Source organism: Scyliorhinus torazame, chromosome 7 (assembly GCF_047496885.1).
Source record: "Scyliorhinus torazame isolate Kashiwa2021f chromosome 7, sScyTor2.1, whole genome shotgun sequence".
Classification (NCBI taxonomy): Eukaryota; Metazoa; Chordata; class Chondrichthyes; order Carcharhiniformes; family Scyliorhinidae; genus Scyliorhinus; species Scyliorhinus torazame.
In genome coordinates this window covers 304,324,166-304,346,684 of record NC_092713.1, presented here as the reverse complement: position 1 = coordinate 304,346,684, position 22,519 = coordinate 304,324,166, and the positions used below count along the sequence as shown (strand labels likewise).

At 51.7% G+C, this 22,519-nt stretch overlaps 1 protein-coding gene across 1 annotated transcript in view; it reads right to left on the bottom strand.

Moving 5' to 3' along the window:
• mrnip (MRN complex interacting protein) overlaps positions 1–22,519 on the bottom strand; it is a 50,506-nt gene that overhangs the window by 9,053 nt on the left and 18,934 nt on the right. Inside the window, exons 3-7 of the mRNA XM_072512684.1 lie at positions 13,121–13,218; positions 11,283–11,352; positions 9,654–9,805; positions 9,142–9,250; positions 5,268–6,006 (exon numbers count right to left, since the gene is read on the bottom strand). Of these exons, the coding sequence (XP_072368785.1) occupies positions 5,269–6,006; positions 9,142–9,250; positions 9,654–9,805; positions 11,283–11,352; positions 13,121–13,218 (1,167 nt within the window). The 3' untranslated portion in view covers position 5,268. The remainder of the gene's footprint in view (positions 1–5,267; positions 6,007–9,141; positions 9,251–9,653; positions 9,806–11,282; positions 11,353–13,120; positions 13,219–22,519) is intronic.

The window sequence follows — 22,519 nt, the reverse complement described above, 5'->3', positions numbered from 1 at the left end:
CCCGTAGTCAACAAGTCAAATTCTACATGTAGCCTTTGCCTTTCCCTGTACAGTTCCTCCTCCGGTGCCTCCGCATATTGTCTGTCCACCCTCAAAAGTTCTTTCAACAACCGCTCCCTTTCCCTACCCTCCTGCTTTCCTTTATGTGCCCTGATAGATATCAGCTCCCCTCTAACCACTGCCTTCAACGCCTCCCAGGCCACTCCCACCTGAACCTCCCCATTGTCATTGAGTTCCAAGTACCTTTCAATACACCCCCTCACCCTTAAACACACCCCCTCATCTGCCAATAATCCCATGTCCATTCTCCAGGGTGGGTGCTGTTCTTTTTCCTCCCCTATCTCCAGGTCCACCCAATGTGGAGCATGATCCGAGATAGCTATAGCCGTGTACTCTGTCCCCGTCACCTTCGGGATCAGTGCCCTTCCCAAAACAAAAAAGTCTATCCGTGAATAAACTTTGTGGACTAAGGAGAAAAACGAAAACTCCTTACTCCTAGGTCTACTAAATCTCCAGGGGTCTACTCCTCCCATCTGCTCCATAAAGTCCTTGAGCACCCTAGCTGCAGCCGGCCTCCTTCCGGTCCTGGACCTCGATCTGTCCAGCCCTGGGTCCAGCACCGTATTAAAATCTCCACCCATTACCAACTTTCCCGCCTCTAGGTCCGGGATGCGTCCCAACATACGCCTCATAAAATTGGCATCATCCCAGTTCGGGGCATATACGTTCACTAGAACCACTGCCTCCCCTTGCAATCTGCCACTCACCATCACGTATCTGCCCCCACTATCCGCCACTATGGTCTTTGCCTCAAACATTACCCGCTTCCCCACTAATATAGCCACCCCCCTATTTTTTGCGTCTAGCCCCGAATGAAACACCTGCCCCACCCATCCTTTGCGTAGTCTGACCTGGTCTATCAGTTTCAGATGCGTCTCCTGTAGCATAACCACATCTGCCTTAAGTTTCTTTAGGTGTGCGAGTAACCATGCCCTCTTAATCGGCCCGTTCAGCCCTCTCACATTCCACGTGATCAGCCGGGTTGGGGGGCTCTTTACCCCCCCCTTGTCGACTAGCCATCTCCCTTTTCAATCCAGCTCCTCACCCGGTTCCCACGTAGCCGTATCTCCCCCCAACGGCGCCCTCCCGCCCCGACCACCCCACCCCACACCAGCTCCCCCTTCTCCCCAGCAGCAGCAACCCAGTTAACCCCCCCCCCCCCCCGCTAGATCCTTTTCTAGTGTAATTGCACCCCCCATGTTGCTCCCAGAAGTCTGCAAACTCTGGCCGACCTCGGCTTCCCCCCGTGACCTCGGCCCCCACTGTGCGAGGCCCCCTCCTTCCTGCTACCCTGTTCCCGCCATGATTACCATAGCGCGGGAACAAAGCCCGCGTTTCCCATTTGGCCCCGCCCCCAATGGTCGGCACCCCCAGCTCCTCATCCTCCCTACCCCCCTCCCCCACGACATGGGGAAGAGAGAAAAGTTACAGGGTCACAGGATTAACAACTTGGGAAATCATCTCTTCCCCCTTTTCCCCCCCACGTAATCACCCCAGCACTTTGTCCCAAACGTTCTTTTTCTAGCCCGCTTATTCCAGTTTCTCCTCGACAATAAATGTCCACGCCTCTTCTGCCATTTCAAAGTAGTGGTGCTTCCCTTGATGTGTGACCCACAGTCTTGCCGGCTGCAGCATTCCAAATTTAACCTTCCTTTTGTGCAGCACCGCCTTGGCCCGATTAAAGCTTGCCCTCCTTCTCGCCACCTCCACACTCCAATCTTGATATACGCGGATCACCGCGTTCTCCCACCTACTGCTCCGGGTTTTCTTCACCCATCTGAGGACCATCTCTCTGTCCTTATATCGGAGAAATCTCACCACTATTGCTCGAGGAATTTCTCCAGCCCTCGGTCTTCGCGCCATAACTCGATAAGCTCCCTCCACCTCCAACAGGCCCGTCGGGGCCTCCAATCCCATTAACGAGTGAAGTATCGTGCTCACATATGCCCCGACGTCCGCCCCTTCTGGAAGACCAAGAATCCTTAAATTCTTCCTCCTCGCATTGTTCTCCAGCACCTCCAGCCTTTCCACACACCTTTTGTGCTGTGCCTCGTGCATCTCTGTCTTTACCACCAGGCCCTGTATTTCGTCCTCATTCTCAGCAGCCTTTGCCTTCACGACCCGAAGCTCTTGCTCCTGGGTCTTTTGCTCCTCCTTTAGCCCTTCAATCGCCTGTAATACCGGGGCCAACAGCTCCTTCTTCATCTTTTTAAGTTCTTCCACGCAGCGCCGCAGGAACTCTTGTTGGTCAGGGCCCCATATTAAACTGCCACCTTCCGACGCCATCTTGCTTTGTGCTTGCCGCTGCTCTAGAAGATCCACCACAATCCGGCCACTTTCCTCTCCTTTTTCCATCCGTGTCCGGGGGGATTCCCTTCTGGTTTACCGCAGTGTTTTTAGCCGTTAAAATTGCCGTTGGGGCTCCTATTAAGAGCCCAAAAGTCCGTTCCACCGGGAGCTGCCGAAACGTGCGACTTAGCTGGTCATCGCCGCACCCGGAAGTCCTAAATTGCCTATTCAATCAAGAATTTAAACGGGGTTATCCTGCCCCATTGCCCAATCAAAAGGCTAAATCAAATTGTTCGAAAGTGACTTTTAGAAGGTCAAAGTCTGGAAATGAAACATGAAAAGAGAGAGAGAGAGAGAGGACTGATTTAAACAGTCTGACAGACTCGGGGAATCAAAGACAGAACTAACAGATTTAAGAAATTGTTCGAGTGTTCCGACAGGGCACGCAACGGTCAAGCCCTGTTTATTATGTTTCCTTTAGGTGTTATCCGCACCACCATTTAAATTTTATAATATATAATTTGGACAGAGTTATCTGTTCTCTGTAATATTCAATCTGATCAACCCGAAGTGTCGAACAAGTCTAGACACCGGTTGATGTACTTATTTATCGAAAACCACCTTTTATCGCGAAGGTATGAGGCAACCCTAAGGATCATCATCACTCATTTACCCGGAGATTTAAGGAGGACTCTAACCTCCCAAGGTTTCCAACCCGGGACTTTAGGAAGGATTTTAACCTCCCAGGGTTTCCAACCCGGGACTTTTGGAAGGATTTTAACCTCCCAGGGACTCCAACCCGGACTGTTTAGGGAGGACTCTAACCTCCCAAGGTTTCCAACCCGGGACTTTAGGGAGAACTCTCACCTCCCAGGGACTCCAACCCGGACTGTTTAGGGAGGACTCTAACCTCCCAAGGTTTCCAACCCGGGACTTTAGGAAGGATTTTAACCTCCCAGGGACTCCAACCCGGACTGTTTAGGGGGGACTCTAACCTCCCAGGGTTTCCAACCCGGGACTTTAGGAAGGATTTTAACCTCCCAGGGACTCCAACCCGGGACTTTCGGGAGGACTTTAACCTCCCAGGGACTCCAACCCGGACTGTTTAGGGAGGACTCTAACCTCCCAAGGTTTCCAACCCGGGACCTTAGGAAGGTCCAACCTTCCTGGGACTCCAACCCTTTCAACCCTTCTTCGTAACGGGTTCGCCGGACTGCTGTGATTTCGTCAGAGTCTCCACTGAAACCGAACAGCAGGGCGTGGCCACACTCGGGACAGCAGAGGGGGAAACCAAAGTGGTAACAAGGGTACTCACGTTTGGTGGCCAATTCCCTCCTCAGCGTCCGAATGCGATCAATCTGTTACGCCGTCAGGTTCCAGGGAGGCTCCTTGAATGCCCGCATTCCCACCAAATGTAGATTCTTTTGCAGCCAGTCCGGATGAAATGATCAGTCGAACACCTTGTTACTTTAACATATGTTTATTTCTCGGCCGGGGCTAAGACCACTGTATCTCTTGAGAGTTACAATAGCAAGCCAAAGTCAATACATCTAACAGCAGTTCTTATACAGTTTCTGGCTCATTTCTGAGGGCAGCTCCCTTGCATTCCATCTGTGCCTTTTAGCTAATTTATGATTATTTTCAAGCCTAGCGCAACCCTTCCCAAGGCCGTCTGCAATTTGTCTGGTACTAAAACAACAATTACGGCTTGCTATCAGAAGCCTGTAAAGGCCTGTCTTGACATTTCTTCACACAAAGCTTTACCTAACATTTTGTTTTTCCCATAAAGTTCCAATCCCATCTTGAGCCAAACTCTCAAAAACTCTCATGGTGAAAAAGCTGGGGGTTGGAATTAAATCAGACAGTTCTGTCAAAAGGCCAGCACCAGTGTGATGGGCTAAATAGGCTCCTGTGGAGAAGCTACTGCCTGGCTTTATTTTCACTCCTCAATTTCTAGAATGACACTGTTAAAGACAGGAAGACTGGTCACATCTGGAAATATTTAAAAATAATTTATTTTACAGATTCACTCAACACACACAAACCCCACCATCCATCCCCAGCTACAAGCTGCACTTTAGAATCAACCTGCCATTTTATCAAGTGCGTGCCCTCCGATTTGTTCCCCAGTTTGTTGCAGCCTCTTCTGCCTCCATCGCTTGAGAAAATGATGAATTGGGAATTAGTTTGATCTAATTTCAAGATTGGGGACAAACATATGATTTTCAATTTACAGCCAAAAGCTGCACCAGGAAATCTGTCTACTCACCCAAAGTAATGGCTATGTCAAGAATTGGTTATTTAAAAAATAAATTTAGAATATCCCAATTATTTTTTTTCAATTAAGGGGCAATTTTAGCATGGCCAATCCACCTAAGCTGCACTTCTTTGGGTTTTTGGGGTGAAACCCACGCAGACACGGGGAGAATATGCAAACTGCATGGACAGTGACCCGGGGCCGGGATCGAACCTGGGTCCTCAGCGCTATTGGCTGCAATGCTAACCACTGCGTCACCATGCCGGCCTACCAAGGATTGATAATTAAACAATTACCGTTGTGCAAACCAGCAAGGTAGCACAGCTGATCCCTGTCCTCACCCAACCAACTGACTACAACAGGAACCAACATGAATCTTTTATCTCTGGCTACAGTTGTAGCACATCCCGGTAATTCTACAGAAGCGAGCATTCCAAAAAAATAGTAGCTGGGGGGAAACAAGGAGGTATGTTTCTCAATTTTCAACTCTTGCTGTTCCACACAAGCACTGCCTGAAATAATGTTTTCACCCACCTTTAATTTTAAAAATTCCGCAGATTAATGCCAGCAATAAGTGTGCTGGTGGATTTAGCGCGGGTTTGTGGAGAGTCGTACAGGATATTGTGATGCCACTGGTTTAATAATGTGTAATTTTACTTGCCTCACAAATCATCAAAATCCTCGTCGGTCTGAAAGAGTGACAGAAAGGAGCTGGGTTTGGCATGTAATCTGGGAGCTGTACTGGGGATCCCACAAGCTGAGAATTGATGGGCCGTTTGAATAAGTGGGGTCAAGGGGGTCCCCGACTTTAGGATGTGTAAAACTCCAGGCACATTATATGCAGATGATGTAGGAATGGGTTCATGTGCCGGGGTAGCTTTCACAGCTTTGCAGACACCACCGCTGGGCTCATGAACATCACTGGCAAGTTCAGGCAAGCCCAGCACCGTTGTGGTTTCTCCAACAAGTTCCAGAGAAGTGGGTGGTTGAGTCACGATTCCTTCTGTAGCTCTTCCAGTGGCAAGTGGTGAACTTGGCCAGCCATTACCAGCGGTAAGAGAAGAACTATCTCTATATGCACCTTGATCTTCGAGTACAAAACATGCTGAGGGCTGGTCAGTGCAAGGAGAACCCCTCTTCCAAGTTTGATGGCTCTCAGCATCACCAGAGTCTTGATTGAAGATTTTATTGTCTTCTGCACTACTGTGGGGTAGGAATCGATCCCATCTGGAGCTCTGTCTCTTGACTGGCGAAGCGGCAGTGCCAGGCTGGCCCTCATCTCTCAGCCGGGCTGTGGGGTTAGATTCCAATTGTGACCAGTTTAAAACATTGCTCCTTTCTGCATCTCCAATCTCAGGGTTCCTGTTTCTGTTCTCACTTGGTTTGGAATTCACATACTTCTGGAACACAGAAAATTACCAGTGTAAACATACAAGTCGTCGAGAGCAGGAAAGGCTCTTTTGGGTAATTGAAGTCCATTCCTCTGGTACTCTAGCTCTGCCATTAAGACCATGCTCTTTTACACCCAGAATCCCCACATCAACTCCCATTTTGCTGGTACCCTAACTTGATCACCATAGTATCCAGCTGTGAACACCTGATTGGTTATCAAGTCGTGGACAGGAAAAACAGGCTTACATATGCATTTCTATAGCATATTTCATGACACCAGGAAGTCCCAAAGCACTGTGAAGTATGCTTTCAGTGCAGTCACTCTTGAAGCAATGAAGGAAACACAGCAGCTGATTTACTCGCAGCAAAGCTCCGCAAATAGCAACGTGATCATGACCAGCTCATCTGTTTTTTGAAATCATAAGAATCATAGAATTTACAGTGCAGATGCTGATTGAGAGATAAATATTGGTGAAGACACTGGGGATAATTCCCACGTTCTTCCTCAAAATGATGCCTTGGCATCTGTTATGGCCACTTGAGAAAGCGAACAGCGCCTCAGGATCATGTTTCATGTGAAAAATGGCCCTCTGACGGTACAACACTTCTTCAGTGCTCCATGACGTGTCAGCCTGGATTTTTAAGTCTCTGGAGTGGGACCTGAACACACAACCTCAGCGCTAAGGGCATTTAGGAGGTGGCAGCGGGCAGGGATTGAGAGATTTGGGGATCTCTTCATTGAGGAGGGTTTCCCGAGCCTGGAGGAGGAGTTTGAGTTACCGGGTGGGAATGGATTTCGGTACCTGCAGGTACGGGATTCTGTCTGGAGGCCAGCCGGTTTGAAGCTTCCCTTGCCTCCCCCTAAGGGGACTACAGGATAAGGTGATGTCAAAAACAGGGGTTGGGGAGGGGCGGGTCTCGGAAATATACAAGGAATGGATGGAGTGGGAAGGGGTCCCAATCGGGGAGGTGAAGAGGAAGTGGGAGGACGGGTTTGGGGGCGGGGGGGTGGGGAGAAGAAGAGGTTGGAAGTCGGACTATGGAAAAAGGCCCTGAGGAGAGTCAATTCATCCTCGTCGTGTGCCAGGCTTAGCCTGATCCAGTTCAAGGTGGTCCACGGGGTTCATATGACTGGCCCGGATGAGCAGGTTTTTTGAGGAGGTGGAGGACAGGTGTGGGATGTGCGGGGGAAGTCCGGCGAATCATGTACATATGTTCTGGGCATGAGCGAAGCTGAGGGGGTTTTGGCAGGGATTCTCAGATGTCATGTCAGAGGTCCTGGAAGGGAGGGTTACTCCGAGTCCAGAGATGGCAATATTTGGAATGTCGGAAGATTCGGGAGCTTGGGGGGGGGGAAGAGAGAGAGAGAGAGAGAGAGAGAGAGAGAGAGAGAGAGAGAGAGAGAGAGAGAGAGAGAGAGAAGCCGACGTTTTGTCCTTTGCCTCCCTGATGGCCCGGAGATGGATTTTGCTGGGACGGAGGGACTTGGAGCCTCCAAAGTCACGAGTGTGGGTTAGTGACATGGCAGGGTTTTTCAGACTAGAGAAGATTAAGTTTGCCTTAAGGGGATCAATTCAGGGGTTCGCTCGGAGGTGGCAGCCGTTCATCGACTTCTTTAAGGAAAACTGACCGTCAGCAGAAGGGCGGGGGGGGGAGGCATGGCAGTGAAGAACACGGGTAGAGAATCCAATATGTGGATAGTCAGGAGGTAGGGTGGGGGGGGGGAAGTTGGGTGTGTTACTGTGAGGCTGTTGCATGTGTTGGACCGCTCGGTCATTTAGAGTGTTAAAATTAGAAATGCTTCACTAAAATGTTTCCTAAAAAGAAATAACCTCAGCGCTACCCACTGAGCCAATCAGACACTGTGGAGCAGATTATTTCAAATATCAGTTTCTGAGTAAAGCACATAATCCAACTGATGGTTTTCCATAAATCGTTCGTGAAAGTCAAAGTTCATTGGTTCCACTCAGTTTATTGGGAATACTTTGGGGTTTGATAGTTTCATCGAATGAAGAGGTTGTCTTGTTGGGAGCGTCAGTGAAAATAGTTACCAATTTAAAATCATCACTCAATGAGGGGTGAAGATAGGAGAAATCTATTTACACAGAAGCATGGAATACTTTGTTACTCAGCGTCTTTGAGGCAGAGACCATTGCATCTTTTAAGGGCCAGCCAGCCAAATATTTGCAGAGGGCAATAGAGAGCCACGAGATGCCATGAGATCAGTTTCAGATTGTCTGTCAAAGAGACACAATTCACCCTCACTGTAAACTTCCAGCACCGTCAGATTGCTTAGCACAGGGAGGGATGGTTCTGCGGAACGGTGACTAAAAATAGCTATTTAATAATTCTGAAGAATTAATGAGCCCAGGTTAATGGCAGAACACATCGCTGCACCAGATTATCGGAACATAAATTCATCCCTAGTCTCACCAAACGCGGGAGCTCTTAACCTCAGCTAGGCAAATCCCTCCAAAAGGAGGATGCAGATGAAACCAACCCTTTGGGCCAATTGATCTCTCAAGTTCTCAGTGTGAAGCACAGAGATTTCCTTTTGCACCACCCAGCTATGGAGTTGTGGCCTCAGCAGAGTTCCTGTGGGAGGGTCACAGTATCCTCCCTCAAGTTCGGTTCAGGACCTTTCCTCCGCAGAATAGGGCTGTCCAGGGAATGTCTGGTGGTCCATCTGGTGGGGCATCTTAACGATGGCGGGACATCAGAACAGGAGGAGGCCATTCGACTTTGAACAGCCTCAGTGATAATGCTCCGTGTTAAAGGCCAGGGCCCCTGTGCAGCCAACCTCCACCCCAGGACCTCAGTACAAACCCATTAAGCACTTGTGGAAACAATGCTGCAAATTATGGAGGAGTATACCCTCTACAGAATAACTAATCATCTTAAACTCAGAAAATGATAAGGTTAGCGCTTGACTTTGGGGATTTGCATTCACTAAATAAATAAATAATCCTCTCCAGCTGTTCTGCGTCCATCCAACAAGACCATGGCTTGTTCCTGGATTGATGAACACCTGGGGCAACTGAAACAAGATAGAGGGCCCAAATGCTTTCAACAAACGTATATATCAGGGATTTCCCAGCTACAATCATAAGGCATTTACAAGTTTGCATCAGTTGAACTCTCACCAGGTAGCTTTTCATCTTCTGCTGAGCAGACTGCTTTTCATCGTGATCAGTATTGTTTCCATATGGATGCAAGTGCTTGCAGTCACTGTTTAATCCTCTTTTACGTTTCCTAGGAATGAAAAGAGAAAAGATTCCAACACATTCTCCCCAACAGTATTTGAACTGAGTGGCTCTTCACCCTCAGTAACTTCAAAGCTCCCACCCCCAACAATCTTCTGACTAGTCCACTCCCCCACCTCATTGAGGTTCCTCCCACACAACTGCGAGTCTTCAGTGGTGAAGGGGTTGCGACTAAGTTAGCTCCCAACTGGTCTGAGAGTTAGCTGCATCTTGTTGCATAGCTCCTGAGAACAGGAACTTCCAACTCTCCGGACCACCTCCTAATCAAGTCGATAGTGTACCCACCTCCTCCTCCAAGGTCAAACCAGGGACTGGCCCAACCTCCATGATTGAGAGGATCAACCATGCGGCTCACCAGAATTGCTTTGAAATTCCAACCCCCAACCTCTGACCTTCCATCCCTGCTGGCATTCCTCACGCCTGCCTGGAAGTGCTGGCGGTCCGTGTACACATTCTCTCCACCTTCTCCCTCATCCTCTGATGATTCTTCAACGTGCTTCTGGTCCAGATAAACACTCCAGCGGTTGCTGGATGGGCTCTCAACCTGAGCCAATAAACAATATGCAAGAGACAAAGTTAGAGTAACATTAAATCACATATTCATTTCCAAATGCAGATACTGTCACTTTATAATATAAGAGGATCATAAGAAAGAGGAGGCCATTCGGCCCATCGGGCCTGCTCCACCATTCAGTAATCATAGAATTTACAGTGCAGAAGGAGGCCATTCTGCCCATTGAGTCTGCACCGGCCCTTGGAAGGAGCACCCTACTTAAGCCCGCTGCATCCTATCCCGTAAACCCACCTAACCTTTTGTTTTGGACACCAAGGGCAATTTAGTCCACCTAACCAGCACATCTTCGAACTGTGGGAGGAAACCAGAGCACCCGGAGGAAATCCACGCAGGCACGCGGAGAACCTGGTTGATCTGATTGTGGCCTTAACTTCATTTTCTTGCTGCCCTTCTCTCCCTTGTAGATCAAATAATGTCTAACCCAGCCTCCACTACACTCTGGGGAAAAATAATTTCAAAGATTAATGACCCAATGAGAGAAGAAATTCCATCTTCAATATGAGATCCCTTATTTTAAAACTGTGCCCCTGAGTTCTGGATCCCCCTCCCAATGAGCTGAAGCACCCTCTCAGCATCCACCCTGTCTCAACCCCTCAAAAGCTCCTGTTGCAATAATGTCACCTCTCATTCTTCTAAACTCCAATGTGCATACACCCAGCCTGCTCGCCAGGAGTAATCCAGAGGCCCAGGCTAATGTTCTATGGTCATGGGTTCAAATCCCATTGTAGCGGCTGGTGGAATGTTAATTCAATTAATCAATCAGGAATGTAGAGCGAGTCACAGTAATGGTCACCATGACCAAGGGTTGCCATAAAAACACATGTGGTTCCCTCATGCCCTTTAGGGAAGGAAATCCTTACCTGGGTCTGACCTACAGGTGACTCCAGACCCACAGCAATGTGGTGACTCTGAACTGCTCTGAAATGGCCGAGCAAATCGCTCAGTTCATAGGCAAATTAGGGACAAGCCACAAATGCTGGACATCCCAGCGACTCCCACGTCCTATGGAAAAACAAAAAAAGATCTTTCCTCACATGACAACCCCGTCACTCCAGGAATCACCCTAGTGAATCTTCTCTGAATTGTTTCCAATGCAAGTATTTGTTTTTGTCAAAACATATTATCTGTAAGGCTAAAAAGACCAGTTACTTTGCTGCAGCGCCAACAAACAGCAATGATCAGGGTATGGTCATCCGTTCCTAGTCTGGTTTACACATAACTCATTCTAATTGAACTCGGTATAGCTAAATATTATCACTTTACCAGCCGGATATTGAGCGGTCAGTCAAAAACCAACTCCAACTGATGTTCAAAAAGTGTTAGCAACCCAGGGGAGAAATGGAAATGGGCTTTGCAAAGCTCCAATGTCACCGTAGATCAATTTTTTTGGGGGGGGGAGAGATCGCGAGTTTATGGGAAGCCTACCCTCCATTTCGATCTCTCTCACCTGGTCACTCATTGTACAAAAGCTTCCGGAATGGCAGCCAGTGCTTGAACACGTTGACTCCTCAATGGACCTGCCGTAAAACAGAAAAGAGAATCCCCACAATAATAAAAAAGATACAGATGAGGCAGAAGTGAAAGTTACGAAGGACTAGCACCCAGTTTCCTCCCACAGTCCATAGTTGTGCCGGTTAGGTGGATTGGCCACGCTAAATTGCCCCTTACATAGAAAATAGAAGCAGGAGAAGGCCATTCGGCCCTTCAAGCCTGCTCCGCCATTCATTATGATCATGGCTGATCACCAAGTTCAATACCCTAATCCCATTTTCCCCCCATATCCCTTGATTGCTTCTTGAAATCACACGTTTTGGCCTCAACTCCTATAGTGTCCAAAAATGTGCAGGTTAGGTGGGTTACAGGGATAGGGCAAAGGAGCGGTCCTGGGTCGAGTGCTCTATCAGAGGGTCGATGTAGACTCTCTTTAAAGCAGAAAAGGTTGAGGAGGGATCTGATAGAGCTGTTCTAAATTATCAAGGTGTTTGACAGAGTAAGTAGGAAGAAACTGTTTTCTTTCTTTCATTTTAAAGAACTTCCGGTGCAGAAGGAGGCCATTCAGCCCATCGAGTCTGCACCGGCTCTTGGAAAGAGCACCCTACCCAAGCCCACACCTCCACCCTATCCCCATAACCCAGTAACCCCACCCAACACTAAGGGCAATTTTGAACACTAAGGGCAATTTATCATGGCCAATCCACCTAACCTGCACATCTTTGGACTGTGGGAGGAAACCGGAGCACCCGGAGGAAACCCACGCACATACGGGGAGAACGTGCAGACTCCGCACAGACAGTGACCCAAGCTAGGAATCGAACCTGGGACCCTGGAGCTGTGAAGCAATTGTGCTAACCACTGTGCTACCGTGCTGCCCTCGTTCCTCCGTTCTCCGGCAAGTGGATCAGTAACCAGAAATTTAAAATAATGGCCAAAAGGATTAGAGCGTAAACCGAGAAGAAATTTCTTCACACAGAGGGTCATTACTATCTGGAATGTGTTATCTGAGAGGCTGGTGCAATCAGATCCCATCGGAAATTTCAAAGGGTAACTGGGTATGCACTTGAAGGCAGTGGTGTATTGGTAACGTCACTAGTAATCCAGAGACCCAGGTTAATGCTCGGGCGAGATGGGTTCAAAGAAGGGAATCTGCCGTACTTACCCATTCTGGGCCTCCAGACCCACAGCAATGCGACTGGATCGTTACTGCCCATCTGAAATGGCCTATAGCAAGTCACTCAGTTCAAGCGCAATTAGGGATGGGCAACAGGTGCCGGGCTTGCCTGTGACGGACACCCCCCACCCATGAAAGAATTAATGAAAAAAGATGGCTGATTTGCAGGATTATGGGGAAAAGGCTAATGTCTGGAACTAATTGGGTAGCTCTTTCACAGAGCTGGCTGAGCACGATCGGGCTGAATGGCCTCATTCTATGGTTGCATTCTGTGATTCGCACCAATTTTAACAAAAAGGCAAAAACTCAATGGTTAAGATTGTCAATCAATCTTCCCACTTGGCTCCTGTTAATTAACAAGAGGGGAGATGAGAACTGCTTTTACATAAGTTATGATGATCTGGAATGCACTGCCTGAAGCTCATTTAATATTAACTTTCAAAATCATACATACTTGAAAAATAAATGTTTGAAAGGGGGCAGGAAGAATGGGGCCAATTGGATAGCTTCTGAAGTGCCCCAGCAGCTGGATGGTTTGAACCCCGCCTTCGCCATTGTAACATTCTGTGGATTATAATATTAACCCAGAGGACAGATGGAAGAGGATGAAAGGTTACCAGGCAGCAGCTTCCATCGCCTGCATTCTCTCCCCCTGCAGCAGGTTCAGCTTCTGTACATGTCTTCGACAGTCGGCCCCCGAGCCCTGGCCATATACCTGTGGAAATTTGTCACATCAAATTATTAATTGTGAGGAAAAAATAAAACATGGAGAGAGAGACAGAGAAAAACTGCATCTGTACAGCACCTTTCATGCTCTCAAGACATCTCAGAATGCAGAATGCTTGATAAAAAAATGAAGTACTTTAAAAATACTTGTTGCAGTGTAAGAAACAGGGCAGGATTCTCCCCTACCCGGCGGGGCAGGGGGTTCCGGCGGGACGGAGTGGCGTGAACCACTCCGGCGTCGGGCCACCCCAAAGGTGTGGAATCCTCCGCACCTTCAGGGGCTGGGCCCGCCCTGGAGTGGCGGGATTGGGGCTTGGCGCCACGCCAACCGGCGATGAAGGGCCTCCGCCGGCCGGCGCGAGTCGGTGCATGTGCGGGAGTGCCAGCGCATGCTGGCGTCATCCCCGCGCATGCGCGGGAGAGTTCGTCTCCGCATCGGCCATTGCGGAGGAATAGAGTTTCCCCCATGGCACAGGCCCGTCTGCGGATCGGTGGGCCCCGACCGCGGGCCAGGCCACCGTGGGGGCACGTCCCGGGGCCAGATCCCCCCCGCGGCCCCCCAGGAACCCCGTAGCCCGCCCGCACCGCCAGGTCCCGCCGGTAAGGGACCTACTGTAATTTACGCCGGCGCGATCGGCTACAGATGGACGGAACTTCGGCCCATTGCGGGCCGGAGAATTCGGGCGACCCCGACATCCATTGAGTCGCGCCGGACCCCGCCATTCTCCGAGGCGGGTGGTGCGACTCACCCTGGGCCGTTTTTTTTTTGGGGGGGGGGGGGGGGGGGGAATTGGGAGGACGGCGGGGCGGGCTTCACACCAACCCCCGGCGATTCTCCCACCTGGCGGGGGGGTCGGAGAAATCCCGCCCACAGAAGCTCCCACAAATAGCAATGAGATAAGCCACCAGATAGTCTGTTTTTTGCAATGAAAGCAAATTACTGCGGATGCTGGAATCTGAAACAAAAACAGAAAATGCTGGACAATCTCAGCAGGTCTGACAGCCTCTGTGGAGAGAGAAGGGCTAACGTTTCGAGTCTGGATGACTCTTTGTCAAAGCTGGAGAGAACTGGAAATGGGGTCAGATTTATGCTGTTGTGGGGGGGCGGCGGGAGCGGTGGGGCTGGATAGGGGGCAAGTGATAGGTGGAGATTGACAAAGACATTGTGGACAGAAAGACGAAGGGAATGAAAATGGGGTGATTAAGGCTAAGAAGGGTACTGATAGTACCACTATTCAGACCCCCCCCCCAAGCTCCCAGCCATCAACAGTATAAATCGGATCCTGTTTCTACTTCTCTCCAGTTTTGACAGTCATCCAGACTCAAAACGTCAGCTCCCTTCTCTCTCAGATGTGGCCAGGCTGTTTTTAATGATGTTGGCTGAGTCATAGGTATTATCCAGGACACCGGGAGAACTTCCCTGCTCTTCTTGGAGCAGTATCACAGAATGTTTTACATCCAGATGACGGGGCCTTGGGAAGTCATAACATTCAAGGCTTTGGGCAAAGTGTGTGGGTTTCCTCCGGGTGCTCCGGTTTCCTCCCACAGTCCAAAGATGTGCAGGTTAGGTGGATTGGCCATTATAAAGTCCCCTTAGTGTCCAAAATTGCCCTTAGTGTTGGGTGGGGTTACTGGGTTATGGGGATAGGGTGTTGACCTTGGGTAGGGTGCTCTTTTCAAGAGCCGGTGCAGACTCGATGGGCCGAATGGCCTCCTTCTGCAATGTAAATTCTATGATAATCTATGATAAATGGGATTAGGTAGCTCGGTCAGGTATTTTGCATGAGTCAGTGCTGAATCGGTGGGCCGAAGGGTCTCCTCTGCACTGTATTTTTCTGTGATTCTATGTCTTATCTGAAAGAAGGCACCTCTGACAGTGCAGCACTTCCCTCGGTACTATGAAATGAAATGAAAATCGCTTATTGTCACAAGTAGGCTTCAAATGAAGTTACTGTGAAAAGCCCCTACATAGGTGTATCAGCCTGGATTTTATGCTCAGATCTTTGGGGTTGGACTCGAATCCAAGGCCATCTGAGTCAGAGTAGGACACTGTCAGCCACAGAGCTCCAGCTGACAGGGGTGTCACCCCCACATCATATCATTCCATTTACTTTCTGAGTAGGTTTGTAATGAGAACATTTAGAATTAGGGAACAAGGTATTGGAGTATAAAAGTTTGGTAATTGAATACAAAAGTTAGCAAATTATATTAGTTATAAACAATGTTGGTTAGGCCACATTTGAAATACTGTGTCCAATTCTGGTTACCACACTACCAAAAGGACGTGGAGGCTTTGGAGAGGGTACAGAAAAGGTTTACCGGGGTGTTGCCTGGTATGGAGTGTATTAGCTATGAGGAGAGATTGAATAAACTGGGATTGTTCTCCCTCGAGAGACGGAGGCTGAGGGGCGACCTGATAGAAGTTTATAAAATTATTAGGGGTATAGATAGGGTGAACAGTTGGAGGCTTTTCCCCAGGGCGGAAATTAAAATTACAAGGGGGCACAAGTTCAAGGTGAGGGGGGGGGGAATAAGTTCAGTGGAGATGTGCGGAGAAGCATTTTTACACAGAGGGTGGTGGTGGCTGGAATGCACTGTCAAGTGAGGTGGTTGAGGCAGATACTTTAGTGACCGTTAAGACTTATCTGGATAGGCACATGAACAGATGGGGTAAAGGAGGATACAGGCGGTTGGTCTACATAGGACACGTGATTGGCACAGGCTTGGAGGGCCGAAGGGCCTGTTCCTGTGCTGGATTGTTCTTTGACACATCTCAGGTACACAAATGTGTGCACTTCCCATTTGGAAGATGGACTTTTTTCATCATTAGCAGGAGTTGCCTGTCTCATTAGCTATTGGAGAAGTGTTGAAGGATCATTATCCCCGGTGTGCAGTGTACATCTGTGCTTTTCTCCTTCACACCTAACAGTGATATCACATTCAATAAGATAACATAGTTGTGGGGCTTCAGTTATGTGGAGACTCAAGATGCCTGGATGGGTCTCGTTGGGACAGTGAAGGTCCTGGGTGGCTCTGTTTGGGACAGTGAAGGTCCTGGGTGGCTCTGTTTGGGTCAGTGAGGGTCATGGGTGGCTCTGTTTGGGACAGTGAAGGACCTGGGTGGCTCTGTTTGGGGCAGTGAAGGTCCTGGGAGGCTCTGTTTGGGGCAGTGAAGGTCCTGGGTGGCTCTGTTTGGGGCAGTGAAGGTCCTGGGTGGCTCTGTTTGGGGCAGTGAAGGTCCTGGGTGGCTCTGTTTGGGGCAGTGAGGACCTGGTTGGCTCTGTTTGGGACAGTGAAGGTCCTGGGTGGCTCTGTTTGGGACAGTGAAGGCCTTGGGTGGCTCTGGTTGGGACAGTGAAGGTCCTGGGTGGCTCTGTTTGGGGCAGTAAGGGTGCAGGGTGGCTGTTTGGGGCAGTGAAGGTCCTGGGTGGCTCTGTTTGGGGCAGTGAAGGCCCTGGGTGGCTCTGTTTGGGACAGTGAAGGTCCTGGGAGGCTCTGTTTGGGACAGTGAAGGTCCTGGGTGGCTCTGTTTGTGATAGTGAAGGTCCTGGATGGCTCTGTTTGGGGCAGTGAAGGTCCTGGGTGGCTCTGTTTGGGACAGTGAAGGCCTTGGGTGGCTCTGGTTGGGACAGTGAAGGTCCTGGGTGGCTCTGTTTGGGGCAGTAAGGGTGCAGGGTGGCTGTTTGGGGCAGTGAAGGTCCTGGGTGGCTCTGTTTGGGGCAGTGAAGGCCCTGGGTGGCTCTGTTTGGGACAGTGAAGGTCCTGGGAGGCTCTGTTTGGGACAGTGAAGGTCCTGGGTGGCTCTGTTTGTGATAGTGAAGGTCCTGGATGGCTCTGTTTGTGGCAGTGAAGGTCCTGGGTGGCTCTGTTTGGGACAGTGAAGGTCCTGGGAGGCTCTGTTTGGGACAGTGAAGGTCCCGAATGGCTCGGTTTGTGGCAGTGAAGGTCCTGGGTGGCTCTGTTTGGGACAGTGAAGGCCTGGGTGGCTCTGTTTGGGGCAGTGAAGGTCCTGGGTGGCTCTGTTTGGGACAGTGAAGGCCCTGGGTGGCTCTGTTTGGGACAGTGAAGGCCCTGGGAGGCTCTGTTTGGGGCAGTGAAGGTCCTGGGAGGCTCTGTTTGGGGCAGTGAAGGTCCTGGATGGTTCTGTTTGTGACAGTGAAGGTCCTGGGTGGCTCTGTTTGTGACAGTGAAGGTCCTGGGAGGCTCTGTTTGGGGCAGTGAAGGTCCTGGATGGTTCTGTTTGTGACAGTGAGGGTCCTGGGTGGCTCTGTTTGGGACAGTGAAGGTCCTGGGTGGCTCTGTTTGTGACAGTGAGGGTCCTGGGTGGCTCTGTTTGTGACAGTGAAGGTCCTGGGAGGCTCTGTTTGGGTCAGTGAAGGTCCTGGGAGGCTCTGTTTGGGACAGTGAAGGTCCTGGGTGGCTCTGTTTGGGACAGTGAAGGCCCTGGGTGGCTCTGTTTGGGTCAGTGGAGGTCCTGGATGGCTCTGTTTGGGACAGTGAGGGCCCTGGGTAGCTCTGTTTGGGACAGTGAAGGTCCTGGGTGGCTCTGTTTGGGTCAGTGAAGGCCTGGGTGGCTCTGTTTGGGACAGTGAAGGTCCTGGATGGCTCTGTTTGTGACAGTGAAGGTCCTGGGAGGCTCTGTTTGGGTCAGTGAAGGTCCTGGGAGGCTCTGTTTGGGACAGTGAAGGTCCTGGGTGGCTCTGTTTGGGACAGTGAAGGCCCTGGGTGGCTCTGTTTGGGTCAGTGGAGGTCCTGGATGGCTCTGTTTGGGACAGTGAGGGCCCTGGGTAGCTCTGTTTGGGACAGTGAAGGTCCTGGGTGGCTCTGTTTGGGTCAGTGAAGGCCTGGGTGGCTCTGTTTGGGTCAGTGAAGGTCCTGGGTGGCTCTGTTTGTGACAGTGAGGGTCCTGGGTGGCTGATTGGGGCAGTGAAGGTCCTGGGTGGCTCTGTTTGGGGCAGTGAAGATCCTGGATGGCTGTTTGGGACAGTGAAGGTCCTGGGTGGCTCTGTTTGGGACAGTGAAGGCCCTGGGTGGCTCTGTTTGGGGCAGTGAAGGTCCTGGATGGCTGTTTGGGACAGTGAAGGTCCTGGGTGGCTCTGTTTGGGACAGTGAGGGCCCTGGGTAGCTCTGTTTGGGACAGTGAAAGTGCTGGGAGGCTCTGTTTGGGACAGTGAAGGTCCTGGGTGGCTCTGTTTGGGTCAGTGAAGGCCTGGGTGGCTCTGTTTGGGCCAGTGAAGGTCCTGGGTGGCTCTGTTTGTGACAGTGAGGGTCCTGGGTGGCTGTTTGGGGCAGTGAAGGTCCTGGGTGGCTCTGTTTGGGGCAGTGAAGGTCCTGGATGGCTGTTTGTGACAGTGAGGGTCCTGGGTGGCTGTTTGGGGCAGTGAAGGCCTGGATGGCTCTGTTTGGGGCAGTGAAGGTCCTGGATGGCTGTTTGGGACAGTGAAGGTCCTGGGTGGCTCTGTTTGGGACAGTGAAGGCCCTGGGTGGCCATGTTTGGGTCAGTGGAGGTCCTGGATGGCTCTGTTTGGGACAGTGAGGGCCTGGGTAGCTCTGTTTGGGACAGTGAAAGTCCTGGGAGGCTCTGTTTGGGGCAGTGAAGGTCCTGGGTGGCTCTGTTTGGGCCAGTGAAGGTCCTGGGTGGCTCTGTTTGTGACAGTGAGGGTCCTGGGTGGCTGTTTGGGACAGTGAAGGCCCTGGGTGGCTCTGTTTGGGACAGTGAAGGCCCTGGGAGGCTCTGTTTGGGGCAGTGAAGGTCCTGGATGGCTCTGTTTGGGGCAGTGAAGGTCCTGGGTGGCTCTGTTTGGTACAGTGAAGGTCCTGGGTGGCTCTGTTTGTGACAGTGAGGGTCCTGGGTGGCTCTGTTTGGGACAGTGAAGGTCCTGGGTGGCTCTGTTTGGGGCAGTGAAGGTCCTGGATGGCTGTTTGGGACAGTGAAGGTCCTGGGTGGCTCTGTTTGGGACAGTGAAGGCCCTGGGTGGCTGTTTGGGGCAGTGAAGGTCCTGGGTGGCTCTGTTTGGGGCAGTGAGGACCTGGTTGGCTCTGTTTGGGACAGTGAAGGTCCTGGGTGTCTCTGTTTGGGACAGTGAAGGCCTTGGGTGGCTCTGGTTGGGACAGTGAAGGTCCTGGGTGGCTCTGTTTGGGGCAGTAAGGGTGCAGGGTGGCTGTTTGGGACAGTGAAGGTCCTGGGTGGCTCTGTTTGTGATAGTGAAGGTCCTGGGTGGCTCTGTTTGGGACAGTGAAGGTCCTGGGTGGCTCTGTTTGTGATAGTGAAGGTCCTGGGTGGCTCTGTTTGGGACAGTGAAGGCCCTGGGTGGCTCTGTTTGGGGCAGTGAAGGTCCCGAATGGCTCTGTTTGTGGCAGTGAAGGTCCTGGGTGGCTCTGTTTGGGACAGTGAAGGCCTGGGTGGCTCTGTTTGGGGCAGTGAAGGTCCTGGGTGGCTCTGTTTGGGGCAGTGAAGGTCCTGGGTGGCTCTGTTTGGGACAGTGAAGGCACTGGGTGGCTCTGTTTGGGACAGTGAAGGCCCTGGGAGGCTCTGTTTGGGGCAGTGAAGGTCCTGGGTGGCTCTGTTTGGGGCAGTGAAGGTCCTGGGTGGCTCTGTTTGGTACAGTGAAGGTCCTGGATGGTTCTGATTGGGACAGTGAAGGTCCTGGGAGGCTCTGTTTGGGGCAGTGAGGACCTGGGTGGCTCTGTTTGGGGCAGTGAAGGTCCTGGGTGGCTCAGTTTGGGGCAGTGAAGGTCCTGGGTGGCTCTGTTTGGGACAGTGAAGGCCCTGGGTGGCTCTGTTTGGGACAGTGAAGGCCCTGTGTGGCTCTGTTTGGGGCAGTGAAGGTCCTGGATGGCTCTGTTTGGGGCAGTGAAGGTCCTGGGTGGCTCTGTTTGGTACAGTGAAGGTCCTGGATGGTTCTGTTTGGGACAGTGAAGGTCCTGGGAGGCTCTGTTTGGGGCAGTGAAGGTCCTGGATGGTTCTGTTTGTGACAGTGAGGGTCCTGTGTGGCTCTGTTTGGGACAGTGAAGGTCCTGGGTGGCTCTGTTTGTGACAGTGAGGGTCCTGGGTGGCTCTGTTTGGGACAGTGAAGGTCCTGGGTGGCTCTGTTTGTGACAGTGAGGGTCCTGGGTGGCTCTGTTTGGGACAGTGAAGGTCCTGGATGGCTCTGTTTGTGACAGTGAAGGTCCTGGGAGGCTCTGTTTGGGTCAGTGAAGGTCCTGGGAGGCTCTGTTTGGGACAGTGAAGGTCCTGGGTGGCTCTGTTTGGGACAGTGAAGGCCCTGGGTGGCTCTGTTTGGGTCAGTGGAGGTCCTGGATGGCTCTGTTTGGGACAGTGAGGGCCCTGGGTAGCTCTGTTTGGGACAGTGAAGGTCCTGGGTGGCTCTGTTTGGGTCAGTGAAGGCCTGGGTGGCTCTGTTTGGGTCAGTGAAGGTCCTGGGTGGCTCTGTTTGTGACAGTGAGGGTCCTGGGTGGCTGTTTGGGGCAGTGAAGGTCCTGGGTGGCTCTGTTTGGGGCAGTGAAGATCCTGGATGGCTGTTTGGGACAGTGAAGGTCCTGGGTGGCTCTGTTTGGGACAGTGAAGGCCCTGGGTGGCTCTGTTTGGGGCAGTGAAGGTCCTGGATGGCTGTTTGGGACAGTGAAGGTCCTGGGTGGCTCTGTTTGGGACAGTGAGGGCCCTGGGTAGCTCTGTTTGGGACAGTGAAAGTCCTGGGAGGCTCTGTTTGGGACAGTGAAGGTCCTGGGTGGCTCTGTTTGGGTCAGTGAAGGCCTGGGTGGCTCTGTTTGGGCCAGTGAAGGTCCTGGGTGGCTCTGTTTGTGACAGTGAGGGTCCTGGGTGGCTGTTTGGGGCAGTGAAGGTCCTGGGTGGCTCTGTTTGGGGCAGTGAAGGTCCTGGATGGCTGTTTGTGACAGTGAGGGTCCTGGGTGGCTGTTTGGGGCAGTGAAGGCCTGGATGGCTCTGTTTGGGGCAGTGAAGGTCCTGGATGGCTGTTTGGGACAGTGAAGGTCCTGGGTGGCTCTGTTTGGGACAGTGAAGGCCCTGGGTGGCCATGTTTGGGTCAGTGGAGGTCCTGGATGGCTCTGTTTGGGACAGTGAGGGCCCTGGGTAGCTCTGTTTGGGACAGTGAAAGTCCTGGGAGGCTCTGTTTGGGGCAGTGAAGGTCCTGGGTGGCTCTGTTTGGGCCAGTGAAGGTCCTGGGTGGCTCTGTTTGTGACAGTGAGGGTCCTGGGTGGCTGTTTGGGACAGTGAAGGCCCTGGGTGGCTCTGTTTGGGACAGTGAAGGCCCTGGGAGGCTCTGTTTGGGGCAGTGAAGGTCCTGGATGGCTCTGTTTGGGGCAGTGAAGGTCCTGGGTGGCTCTGTTTGGTACAGTGAAGGTCCTGGGTGGCTCTGTTTGTGACAGTGAGGGTCCTGGGTGGCTCTGTTTGGGACAGTGAAGGTCCTGGGTGGCTCTGTTTGGGGCAGTGAAGGTCCTGGATGGCTGTTTGGGACAGTGAAGGTCCTGGGTGGCTCTGTTTGGGACAGTGAAGGCCCTGGGTGGCTCTGTTTGGAACAGTGAAGGCCCTGGGAGGCTCTGTTTGGGGCAGTGAAGGTCCTGGATGGCTCTGTTTGCGGCAGTGAAGGTCCTGGATGGCTGTTTGGGACAGTGAAGGTCCTGGATGGTTCTGTTTGGGACAGTGAAGGTCCTGGGTGGCTCTGTTTGGGACAGTGAAGGTCCAGGATGGCTCTGTTTGGGGCAGTGAAGGTCCTGGGTGGCTCTGTTTGGGACAGTGAAGGTCCTGGGTGGCTCTGTTTGGGACAGTGAAGGTCCTGGATGGTTCTGTTTGGGACAGTGAAGGTCCTGGGAGGCTCTGTTTGGGACAGTGAAGGCCCTGGGTGGCTCTGTTTGGAACAGTGAAGGCCCTGGGAGGCTCTGTTTGGGGCAGTGAAGGTCCTGGATGGCTCTGTTTGGGACAGTGAAGGCCCTGGGTGGCTCTGTTTGGAACAGTGAAGGCCCTGGGAGGCTCTGTTTGGGGCAGTGAAGGTCCTGGATGGCTCTGTTTGCGGCAGTGAAGGTCCTGGATGGCTGTTTGGGACAGTGAAGGTCCTGGGTGGCTCTGTTTGGGACAGTGAAGGCCCTGGGTGGCTCTGTTTGGGGCAGTGATGGTCCTGGATGGCTCTGTTTGCGGCAGTGAAGGTCCTGGATGGCTGTTTGGGACAGTGAAGGTCCTGGGTGGCTCTGTTTGGGACAGTGAAGGCCCTGGGTGGCTCTGTTTGGGGCAGTGAAGGTCCTGGGTGGCTCTGTTTGGGACAGTGAAGGTCCTGGGT